The sequence below is a fragment of the Asterias rubens genome, chromosome 12, assembly GCF_902459465.1.
Source record: "Asterias rubens chromosome 12, eAstRub1.3, whole genome shotgun sequence".
Classification (NCBI taxonomy): domain Eukaryota; kingdom Metazoa; phylum Echinodermata; class Asteroidea; order Forcipulatida; family Asteriidae; genus Asterias; species Asterias rubens.
In genome coordinates this window covers 13,936,724-13,949,590 of record NC_047073.1, presented here as the reverse complement: position 1 = coordinate 13,949,590, position 12,867 = coordinate 13,936,724, and the positions used below count along the sequence as shown (strand labels likewise).

The window sequence follows — 12,867 nt, the reverse complement described above, 5'->3', positions numbered from 1 at the left end:
CCACAAAGAAATTTGAAACATTTTCTGGTACATCAAAGGATACAAATTTGAGAAATGAGGCGTACCAAGTTTCTAAGAAAATACTGACTTTACTGGAAATTTTGTTTAAATTTTGTGCTGGCTGATGCTTTATTGAAAGTAGATTTCAAATGCATCTCTGGCTAGGAGTTTGAAGGTCAACTTAGCTACCTTGCTGCAGCTACGGTGTTCAAATGTATTATTTCTTTTACAGGACGTTCTGCAATAATTTTTAAATGTTGTTTTATCTCAGCAATTACACAGGCCGGCCCACTTTATAAATGTTATACGAGAGGAACTCTGTTCATTTGTACAATTTTGATGTAAATCCAAGACTTCAAGATTTGGAAAGTCAGGGACTTTTTTAAAGAAGATTGTCTCGCGGTAGAGATAAAAGTAGCTGAGAATTGCATTGGTTTGAACTGGAAAAAAAAAATGAAAAAAAAAATGTACAAAGTTCCACTCAAAAAAGAAATGGAAATAGTTATTGCATGACTTAGTTTCTAAATTCAAATGGGTGAACCTGTTGCTCAACCTGAAAGAATTTTTTTTTATTAAAGGGGAAAAAAGGGGGAACAAAATGCGGGGAAGGGGGTTCGGGAGTCTTGAGCATAACCCTTACAGTCTATTTCCAAGAGCCCAGTTTGCTGTATCCTTTCACCTACCTGGCTGATTGATCACATGACACATGATATAGTGAGCTGCTTGCTTGATTGGTTGATTGATTGATTGAATCGATCAATTGGACATGAATGAAGTTCGTATCTGAAAATCTCCCCATGTGAATGTTCTGTGTAGGTGGCAACACTTAAGCGACAAGATGCAAGGACTTCTTGGCAAGATATTGCCCAAAAACAGCATGTGAGTACCCCAAACCAAAATCCAAACCAAACACCAGTTTATAGCCACATATTACTAGGTGTTCAATACTGCATGTCGATTTCTAAAGCTTCCGTAACACGTTTGTTATTCACCAGACATTTGTTTGATAGTTCGTGGCGCTTTTTTTTTTTTTTTTTTTTTTTTTTTTTTTTTTTTTGAGTTGGTTTTCAGGGCTATTGTTACAGTACCTTTATTTTTTTTTTTTTTACTCTAACTCGTCCAGTGTTGGGATGACTACCCTTTGCAAAAGTGATGATTTCTTTGGCTGAATTGAGAGTTTCCAGACAAGAAAAGTTCTCCAATGTTTTCCTTTGATGCACACATGTGGAAGCAAAATGAGTAAACAAAAGTGCAAGTTACGATATATTTTCACACACCAGCAGAAACAGTGTGCTCAAACTCTAAAACGTACCAGCCATTGTTCATTTCTTCCAAAGAGATCATCACATTTTGTGTTACTAACTGTATGACAGTGCATATTTTATTATGATTTTTGACGAGTTACACACAAAAGTTTCAATTAAATAAAAAACCTGGTGCATTCTTTCGAATTGGACACCCTGACCTGTTTGTCATTTAATATTCATGCATCTGTTTGATATGTTAAGACTTGCACCAATTATTTTTACTTTAATTGTAGGTGAAAGGATATGTGGACTGTGGTTTTTTATTTGAGTTATAATTATTTTTCCGAGTCCCTCCCCTGGTCAATTTTCATAATGTTGGTGGATATCAACACCCTGTTGATTTTCAATTTGTCTTTCTTTCATTTTCTGTTGATTCTCACAAAAAAAGGTTTTTATTTCCATTTTGCAGTTCTGTTCTGAAGTTGTCGTTTTTAGATTCTTTCTTTCTTTATTTTTTACTTGTGTGCATTATTACTGAATGACTCATCTTGTTTGTTTTCTCTCTGATTTAAAAGGTGGTGGTTTGCTTAACTTTTTAGTTTCTGTTGATTTTTGTTGATATCCACTCTACAAAATGTACAGCCTCATTATTATTGTTTGTGGTGACATCTTGTTCCTATGGCAACAAGTCTGTTCAAAGTTTAATTTCAAACTGTGGTGACACTCACTTTTGTTTATTTGGTGGACGTTTATAAAACGATGCATTTGAAAATGATTATTTTCTTTTAAAAAATCTGAAGTTGTCCAGAAGAAAAACTTTGAGAAAGACTTGGTAACATTAACAAATACTGTTAGAAAGAAATGTATTCTATGATTAACATTAAGTTATTTTTGCCTTGAAGTTGAGAATTTGCAGTGATTTTGTTTTGAGAGAGAAGTGGAGTAGAGTAGGCAAGATGACTTCACAATGGTTTAGATCTCAGGGAACCAATCATATAACTAGCCTTCTTTGTTTTTACTTAAGCTACAACTTTAAAAGTGTCTGGCAAGTTCAGATCTTAAATACACTTAACTTGGAGTTCATGCAGTTTTATCATTTCATTTGTAGTTCCCCAGTTTTTTACAAAATTATTTTTTTGTGCATTTTTTCCCAGAGGTTTTACTATCCCTTGAAGTGACACAAAATTTAAAAACTAGAACAAAATTAATATTTTTTAATACCCCCTTCCTTTTTATGTCAACACTTTAAAACAACACCTCGATAGGTTATATTTTGTATAATAAATTTCTTCATTGGTGAACATGTTTGGGTTTTTTCAATTGGTAGTTGTACCACACTTTTATTAAACTATGTTCAACCCCAAATCACTTTAATTTACCTCGCCAATTTCACAAGTGGTTTATAGTATAGAATATGAATACTACTTAATTACTTTTATTATTATTATGGTTGTTGCGTCATCTCGAGTCTCCATAGTATTTTGTTATGAACACTGGCCGTCTTGTAGCAATAAAATCCTAGATGTTATCAGGGGTCGTTTGCTCTTAAGGTCAACTTGCAGGTTCTACTCAAACTTCTCACAAAATGCTTTGCGGATTCTCAACTGCTAGGTGCTGCACTACAGGCAGATTGTCATGTAGCGTGCCACAATGGCCAGCAAGCAGGTGTTGATATGTGTGGCCGTTGGCTTTCTCTTTCTACAGGTATTCACCCATGACACTGCCACATACACAATGTAACGATATGCTCAACTCGATGAACCTCCAAGCCATGACCAACAACGGCAACGGCTGGTGTCTATTTGTCTACAATCTGCCTGCTGAGAGTGAGGAGTCCCTCTTGTGGCAGCTCTTTGGTCCATTCGGGGCTGTCAATAACGTCAAGGTAGTAAGAGATTTCAACACCAACAAGTGCAAGGGATTCGGCTTTGTCACTATGCCCAAGTACGAGGATGCACACCGCGCCATTGAAGCCCTCAATGGGTATTGCCTCGGTGCGCGCACTTTGCAGGTGTCTTTCAAAAAGGCGAAAAATGAGTAGGGTTTGAAACTAAGGTAGACTTGTCATCCGTGGATCTCAAACAAAATCACATGGATGGTTAAGGGAAACCAAAAAAAAAAAAAAAAAAAAAAAAAGCAAAAATTTAATTAACAAAAAAAGAATGAGAAATCAGAAAAAAGTCATTCTGTCTGAAGGATTTTGAGAGGAGACGACAAATTGCAATCACGTTTTGTCTGAGAAAAGTTTTAAGAAGTGGTAAGAGATTTTAATGAGGACTTTTTATTAGCCCCGTTGTTATTTTGTTGTGGGCCAGAGGTTTTGAACTTTGTTTTAAAAATGGTGAAATCTTAATTGGTTAATACCCTTATTTTGACTGAAAAAATAAATAACTATTTAAAAAAAATTGTTTTTGAAAAGTTTTCAATTTTGTGGAAAAGACTAATTTCTGAACGTGTTTAAAGCCTGACTTTTTTTTGGATTAAATCAAGTTTAAATTTAGTTAAGTTTTATGTTCATGCCAATAAAGTAGTTATAATGTATGCATGCATACGATTATTAATTTTAGCTCTTTGTATTAAAATTGTGTTGAAACTGTATGGAATTTAATTGAAGAAAAAAAATAATAATATAGAAAAAAAAAACTATATTGAAAAGTGAGTTCTATCAATTTATTAGATGAGATGATTTTAAGTATTATAAACTTTTTGCTTTCGTGTTTGTGTTTTTGTTGTAGTTTATATCAAGTAGTTTTTAACTTTAAAGTGACCAAGAAAACATACCCAAATCTCCCAACGGCTTGTCCAAACCAGATGACACAGCGGCAGCCTGTTGGGTATTTTGTTCATTAATGGTTATTGGCATGACCAAACAGATTAACTCTTTGTTTCATTTTTAAGTTTGGATCCTCATTTAATGACTTGAGTTCGTAAAAACAAAACGACTGGGGGAAAACACGCCCCTCTCTCCCCTTTTAAGAAAAGACCACAAGGCAGAAAGATGGATGAAAAGTGCTGCAATTTACTGTGCTTCTGGGTTATATGATGTAGTAAGTGCACATAAAGATATTTCTAAAACGTTGACTTTGCATCACAATGTTGTGCTGCTTGATGAGTTGATTTGTTTTTTATGTTAACGATTTTAATTAGCTCAGTGGAGGCTTATCATGCCATCTATTTTTATAGCATGTGTAAGTATGACGTTTTGATGTGTGAAATGATTGATTTAATCTTGTGGTGGATAAATTAAACAGGCATGCTAGAAGCTTACACTGAGCTAACGTGGATGTCTTTCCATGAAGCAAAGGAAACAAAAAGGTGACAAGTCCATGATGAATATGGGGTCCATGTGGGACAACAGAAGAAAAGTTATAATTGCGTACCAAGCGGATGTATTCCAAACAAACCAAGAATTTAACATTTTGGTGACAAGAAGAAGACGAGTATTACAACTAATAGTAATATAATAAAAAAGAAGCCAAAATTCATCACATCATAAACATTTGAAAAATCAATGGGAATTATTTATTGCGGCTTATGAGATGTTGCCCAGCTTGAATGTGTTGGGTTTTAAATAGACCATTTTGCCATTAAGCTGCTCCCATTTATGCATGTACCGTATATGTATATTTCTGGTCACAAAAGTGTAAATAACAGTAGGTGTCGTGTGAATAAGCGTCAGCAGTTTGTCAAAAAGCAGGGTTCCTGTTTAAAAACAAGAAAAAAAACAAAATCAGTTGTATATTCCTCCCTCTATCTATGTGGCTGCCAAAGTTTAAACCAAAAAAGAAAAACTGTTTAAAAAAAAATGAGATAAACGAAGTAAACTTGGTGGCAGCCAAGTAAACAGGGGCTTTATTTTTGGACTGGTTGAGCATGCTTGCTTCGGCATGTGCTTTAGTTTTGTTTTATTGGATAGTTTCGTGATTTTAGTTGAGCTGTTGGGTAAAAAAGCCTCCAATATGGGTTTCTTTGGCTAACTTCGTTTTTTGCATATTATTATTAAATGTCAGTTTGTAATTCCGCTTCTAGTGAGTGACATAAATACCAGTAAAATTTGCAGCAATTCTCTGTGGCAGAAAGGTGCTACATATTCAAAAACGTATTATAGACTGTTCAACTTCTAATTACGATTCTTTGCTTTAAAAAAAAATGTGTTTAGTGACAAGTGATTGGTGGTATGGAATCTATTTACTCCATTATAACCTTTTTGCATGAATTCTAATCGTTGCTTCTATTTTAATGCTTTTTGCTCTATATATAAAAGGAGAATTTCCTGTAGTAGCTGCAAGTTATGAATTTTATGGATTCTTGTTCGTATTTTCTGTACAACTTGTGATTAATTTGGGGTTGATTTTTCTCCCAATAGCTATTAATTGTATGTTTCAGAGCTTTGGTGCATATAGCTTAATATTCCTCCAAGTTTTTTTCGTGGGATCCGTGGCGATTATTCCAGTTGAAGCGTATAACATGATTGATTTGAAATTATTATGATTATGAATTGTTTTGAATCTGCTTTTGTTGTTTTTTGCGAAAAGGCGTGGGTCACTGATGCTGGGTGATTTTTCCGATGATTTGAAGCTTTTTGGTTGGCATTTTCACTGGTGGTTGTTCCGTTATATTTATCAGTTGGGGAGTGCTCCTTGTATACCATGCACAGATTTAAGACCAAAGACTAGTAACTTAAATTACTGCAAGAGGTGGGAGTTGTGAAAAGCCTTGTGCCTGCTAGGTTCTCCTAAAAACCTCTGATGTATGTCAATGAGAATAACTCATTAAATGGTTCAGCAAACTAGTAATGTTGGCATCAAATGTCACAAAAAGAGGATAATTATAAAAAATAGAAGTCTGTGAACATTGGGAAAGGTTAAATGTGGTGTTAGCATCGTGCAGTAAGGTCTTCTTCTACTATTCAGGTAATATTGAGATAACGTTTTTACATTATAGAGTACTTGAAACAGTCACTGACTTTAATATTTGAATGCCAATGTCTAACATCATTCTTGACCTTTTCCCATGGCTCCGATCTTGTAAAATGTGTGCTAATATCTTCCAGAAAAAAGATTTAAAACAAAATTTCTATAACTCTTTGTAATGAACCTGTTAAAAAGAAAAACAAAGGGCCTAGCCATATATAAGAAATCATTGTTATTGAATTATGTAAACGTGTGTAATTAAGAATCAAAGAGATCATTTTCCTCAACTCACTAGACCCTTTCAAAGACCGAGATTCTAGGATATGTGGGCTCTATTTTGTGCTTGCAGTAACTGACTCTGTATCAAGATGTGAATAAGAAACTATTTTGGATCCAAAGTGCCCAGATATTGTAGAATGTAAACTAGTTTTCTATAAAAACCTTTCTTTCTTATCGAGGGTAGGAATAAATGGTACTTATAACTGAACTAAGTCCATATAAAATGCAGCTTTCTTGAGCATTTAGACAGCAGGTCTAAAACATGCACAAGTATTTTGTACAGATTATGTACATAACAGAGTATGGATTTGTACTGTACAAAAAGAGAGAAGGGTTCAAAAAAGTAGATAGATGTAGGGACAGCCAGTTTGCTGGATGGGTCCTGTTTAGGAAAGAGGAACGGGTTGAACTTGGAATAAAACGATTTTCATACCAAAAATATAAAATCAGTTAAAGACTCGTCTAGACTTGGGCAAAGAATTAATACTTGCGAAGGAAAGAATGCACGAATGGGTTTATGGTTAGTCTGCCTTCCAATAGCAACAAAGTTAGAAAGAATTTTTTTCTTGTCCAAAGTCGAGGATGAACTGGAACAATGTGCAATCAACAAAAAACTATATTAAAAAAAAAAGAGAAAGACCAACAATTCTTGCTGCTTTCCAAAAATGGAAGACGAGTCGTCTATGCAAGCATTTCATCTCATGTACTAATAAAATAGTCCGCTTTATAGCCAGCAGCCATAAACTTAAAAGCTCAAAAATCTGAGACTCCGATGGAGTTGCAGCCTTCCAAAATGTAGATCCCATGTAGTGTGCTTTGCTTGTGCTAAGATTCTTAGAGTACTGGCCAAGCCAGGCTTTAAGAATGACTAGTTCCTAGATACCTTGTCTTTGTTGTGTCCTCGTTCTAGAATCAGTACAGACCTAAAACTGAAACGGGTTTTCTTCCAGCAACAAAAACAAATTGAAAAAATAAAAAAGCCTTTTTCCGTCTTCTTCTGGGTTTTCTCTTGTATAGGGAAACTCAATCAAACTTGTATTCCAATTTTTAAAGATTAAGAGAAAAAAAAATATCAAAGACTGATTTCTTTGGCTGTTTGTAAAATCTAAACACCGAGCCTTCTTTGACATGATGTTGTGATATTTGGACACAATTACTGACAATGTATCACCTGTGCAATCCTGTGTACCCAGGTAAAACCATTCCGTGTTTTAACTGGAGTTATACAGGGTTGATTTTTTATACTTAAAAAAAAATCAACAGCTTGCAAAATTCCCCATGTCAGCAGTGTATACAAGCTTGTTATGAGCCAAGAATGGCAGCAAATAAAGCACTGTTGCATTTTAAAGAGAAAAAAAAACCTGGCATTTTTTGGGACAAGAAAGGGAGAAAATTTACCCTGTTTAAAAAAAATGTGAGAGAAAAATCTGTGTGATAAAGCAGAACATGTTGGCTGTGGAGGAAACAAAGATTTTTGCTCTTTGCTTAACATTGTAATTGTTATTGCTATAAATTTGTACTTTTTACATGTTGTTGAAATAAAAATGCAAAAAAAAGAAGAAAAAAACAGTGATTGAGTTTTAACAGTTGGTTTTCTTCAGAGTAGTCCTGTGATATTTGTGAACTTGTTATAAATTGCATGAAGTGTTGTTTTCAGTCAGCACACCGATATATTTTTTTTGTTTCTAATCTTTTGCGGCTTGTTTTGTTCTACCTGAATTGTGTTTCAAACGATGATTTCATTGTGACAATCTATGAATATTGAAGCTTTATGATTATCTTTACGCAGAATGTTGGTATGAATCTGATTTGTTCCCAAGGTGACGAAATGGTTTTTCATGGTTGTGCCTGTTTTCACATATCAGCCTAATATGTTTAGCTTTCTGTTAGAATTTGCTGGGCATGTGTCAAGCAAAATGTATTACAACCAATAATTGCCTTTAGTGTTATTTTTGTAAAACAATGACAGTTATACTTTTTGGTTTTGTTTTGATTTTCAGTTTTGTCAAGTTAATTTTTTGTTTTGGCATGATTTCTCCCTCTGATGTGTGTAGGAACATTGTTTTGAATTTAGTTTTGCTTTGTTGTGTTCTTTAATTTCATTTTTGTTCATTTCTTTTTCTGTATTTGGGGGGAGATGTGAGTGGGCGATATATCTTTGGTCTAGTGAAAAATATCTTGGACATATATTTCATGTATCACATCAATAAAGAACCCACTTGTATCCAGACAAAAACACAGACAGACGGACAGAGACCCAATGTCACACCACTGACCACACTCTCTGACAATACCCCTCCCATCAGTGTTTTACTCCAATTTGATTAAATTCACAATTGACTTTTGAGGAGCCCATAGAGTACTCAATTACAAAAACTTATTTAGAATATTATAAAACAAGGAACATTTTTGAGTCAAGTGATTAATGGCTACCTGCTAAGGCTGTTCAACAACATTGAAGAATGGGCCTTTGTCAATCCAACTACAGCCGTAGCCATCAAGTAGGATGCAGCCAAAGTGATCAGTTTCTTGAAAGAGTTCTGCAATTTATTTTGGTGTTGCTTTTCAGCTCCATAATATACCCCCCAAAAAACAAAGCCTTTATGCGTGAAGTTATTACAAGACTTGTTGCGACCTTCGTGTAGCTCCGCAACGCTTGCCCCGACACGTACCACCGCTTGCGTTGACTCCGTTCCGTCCCAGCAAAATCTGCCGAGTACTTTACCCGCGGGTACCAGTAGTTATGTACTTGCGGGGGTTTGGAATTACTTGTGACTGGTACTGTACTTTATAAGAAGCCCAGTTAGGAACTAATGGACTGTATTGGATATATAAATCTAGGTTATTATCAATATATAAAGAAGCATGATATTCTTCATACTTAAGTCCAATTTCCGATTCCTTTTTTGGCCCCTAGGTCAGGCGTTGTACTCTTTTAAATACTCCTTCCTGTTCAAGGACTAAAGATCACACCTGTATAAACCATTCCGTGGACGAAGAAGCGGATATACTTAAAATTAAGACATTTTTTCAGGATCAAAGGTACACTGCTGGTCACTGACACAAAATCAAAAACACATCTTTACAAATAACTTCAAAAAACTGTAACGCTAATTGTTTTCCTCCACTCCTTTAAGTCGGCTGAAAATGGCAACGTCCTCATTAGTCTGGCTTCATTTCAGGAGCAAATGGTCAGAGTGAATGTCCACTCCGTGCCTGACATTTCAGCGTCTTGACGGACCACAATTCACCGATTCACTTGATTTCCTATCCGCTTATCAGATTTCAGTGTTCGGATACCTTCAGTATTGTCACATCCCTAGGAGGAAAACAAAGACATTCAGAGGCATTGATTGAGTATAAAAGACAGTACTGCCTTCAAGACACTCCTCTTCAAGTAGACTAGCAGAGCTTGACCTACATGTAACCTTACTTATCCTTATCCTTACAACCTTGTTGGTTTATAGCGACAATTGGGCGAATATTTAAGAAAAAGTACAAGTGAAGTGTGCCTTCGTTGAAATTGTTTTATCCACTATATTTGTAATTCAAAGATATCTATCAGACTCGTGGTCAATTATTTATTTTTCACAGAGCTTACATATTGCTCAATGAGGTAGCCTATGATTACTCTATTGAAAAACACAAGACCACTGGGCTTGTCTGGTCATTGAGTTTACTGGCCCAAATTGAAATCCACTGGCCCAAATTGAAATTCACTGGCCCAAATTGAAATCCACTGGCCACGGGGGTGTGGTCAACTGTTAATTTTTAGCCCTGATTACAGTATTATATAACATGTAATTTTATTGCAAACCTTGAGCATTTATTTCAGTAAACTTTCCAATGCTTAGTTTATGGGACATGTTTTAAGAACTATTAAATTAAAGTGAATGTACTCTGCTTGAACACCATTTTAGGTAAATTTACCTAGTCACACTTGATGCTCTTTCTTTAAATATCCATATGCTTAATTCTATACGCAACACATGGCAGAATATTCATAATATTACTATCCTACATCAAAATCAGCTATCAAATGATAATAATACTCAAACAAAATTATACTTTACAAACAAAAAATGCACGCAACATTTAGAAAAGAATATACATGACCTGATGGTGTACTTAATTACTATCATTTACTTTCCTAAGCCAGCCATGCATCCCAAAGAGTAAATTCAAAACAGTAATTGATTAAAGCCGACCAACACCCAAAGAACAGGAGCACTTCCTTGTCAAACAAAAACAGATGAGGTAACATATAGTATTTCATTTATCCATACACAACATTCACTCAAAGCGGAAATTAAACACACTTAATAAAGTGGTTTTTCTGAAAGTTCCAAAGTCTGTTTCGCTAATATGATTTGTTACCAGTGATCAAACAAATTTTTTATTTTTTTCTCTGTTATTTTCTTTGATGAGGTTAGTTTTGGGACAGTCGGCCAGTCTATTATCATTCGTTGGTGGTGCCAGTGTTTGCTTAAATCTGATGAACCTCTTTTTTACTCTAATCAAATTAGCCTAGGTTCATTCTGTGAAAATTGTGGCCTTTGTTCTGTTCATACTAATTGTTTTTCCTGTAAGTGATTTCAGGTATCTGGTTGTTGCCCAAAATCTTAAAAAATAAAATAAAAACTCAAATAAAAAAAATGTGTAGAGATAGAGACAGGCACACAGAATTTGCAAGTCTAATTTCTTACAGTATAAGAGTGCAGTTTTAAACACACAGTGGATTACATGGACAAACTTCTATAGGCAAAGAATAAAATTATGCCTACCAGAATAAGGTTACCAGCTAAAATACCATGTAACATGTATACCATCTGTGAATGGTATTCTGCTCAAATTCGCTCAGCAGTACAGGGCCCAATTTCATGGCTCTGCTTACCGCTGAATTCTGTGCTTACGATCACCATTCTCTGCTTACACGCAAGCGACGAATTTCTGCGCTAGCTGTGTAGGTGTAGAATGCCTAGTTACAGGGAGTACGCAAGCACAGAAGCCAACAATCGCCGCTAACCTGTGAAATATGCTTGACGTAAGCACGGGATTCCCTTTTTTTTCCTTTTTTTCTTTATGCAAGTCGCCTGACACACAAGGCCTGAAGGCCACTTCAAGGTGTGGGCTACAATTTTTTTTTTTCCAGAGGCCGTTGCCACCTACTCCCAGGGCTGAAACAGGGTTAACCCCTTTACAGTCCATACGGAGATAGGCTTGGGTATCATCAATTCGAAGCCTGGCCGGTAGAGCAGAAAGCACTACCTGCTTCCTGTTAAGCAATGTTTTCTGTTAAATCAGCTCTATGCGTACATATAAAGTTGATTGAAAGCCGTGCGTTAAAATTGAACAATTTTGCACATTTTTTTCTCTCTTGGGAAGTAGAGGAAATAACACAACACAAAAGTTGCGTATGATCCCTGAGTGAAATGCTCTTTGTCATAGACATCCGTTCTTATAAGCTTCACTTCACAAGGGCTAGTAAGAAACCCAGAACCTTAATTATACATTACTCTGATTCCAGTGTGTGGTTTATTTTTTCATGGGAGAGAATTATATCGAATGTCTGCAATGTGATTGCCTTGTTAACCTACTTCATGCATGTCAAACTGACTTGATCTTCAAATTTGCTAATACAATAATCTGATAGGATTCTATTATTGAATTCAGACAGAAATCCGGTTATCCGAAGTACTGTTCCCATTCATAGAGCTAGCTGCTAAGCACAACCAAATTATGCTTACCAGAATAAGGTTACCAGCTTAATTACAATCTGTGACTGGTTTACTGTTTTTGCTAAGCAGAATATCTATAAGAAATATTTTCTGTGTAAGCAGATCCATGAAATTAAACCGTTAAAAAAAATTGACCAAATAAGAAATGAGACGAATACTTTGCATCTTTCCATTTAAAAGGCATGGTATACTTTTTGTCATAGACAAGTATCCTTTCCTAACATACGGCCTATGCATTATGTATCAAACAAATGAAAATGTGGGTTCAATCGGTCATCACAGTTGCAAGGGGGAAACAAATGAATTGAAAAAAAACCTCTTGATGCATGGCATTGTGTGCTTTCAGATGCCTGAGAAAAGCTTATTGCCCCTAGCATTGAGGGTAGGATCATAGAGGAAGGACAGAGACTATTCTCATGAATTTCTTTGAATCTCAACCCTAGTAAAGATAGAATGCCATCATTTTCTGACTGTACCTTTAGATTGTGGATTCAGCTGCGATTTCACAAAGAGTTAGGACTCGTCTTATCTCGAGTTAGGACGAGTAACTCTTTCTAACTTGGGATTAATCTTAAGGTCTGCATGCTACAGTGCAGGGTTGGGACTCGTCCTAAGTCCTAAGATTAATCTTAAGTTAGGAAGAGTTTTGTGAAATCGACGGCAGGCCTTTTTATCAGCAATGACTCTCAC

General features: G+C 35.5%; 1 protein-coding gene across 2 annotated transcripts in view; it reads left to right on the top strand.

Annotated features, from left to right (window-relative positions):
• LOC117297419 (ELAV-like protein 1-B) overlaps positions 1-7,865 on the top strand; it is a 40,698-nt gene extending 32,833 nt beyond the window's left edge. Inside the window, exons 6-7 of one of the 2 annotated variants that reach the window (XM_033780449.1) lie at positions 817-879; positions 2,952-7,865. In XM_033780449.1, coding sequence (XP_033636340.1) covers positions 817-879; positions 2,952-3,288 — 400 coding nt within the window. In that variant the 3' untranslated portion in view covers positions 3,289-7,865. The remainder of the gene's footprint in view (positions 1-816; positions 880-2,951) is intronic. The other variant, XM_033780451.1, reaches the window with a different exon arrangement.
• Positions 7,866-12,867: the final 5,002 nt, after the last annotated feature.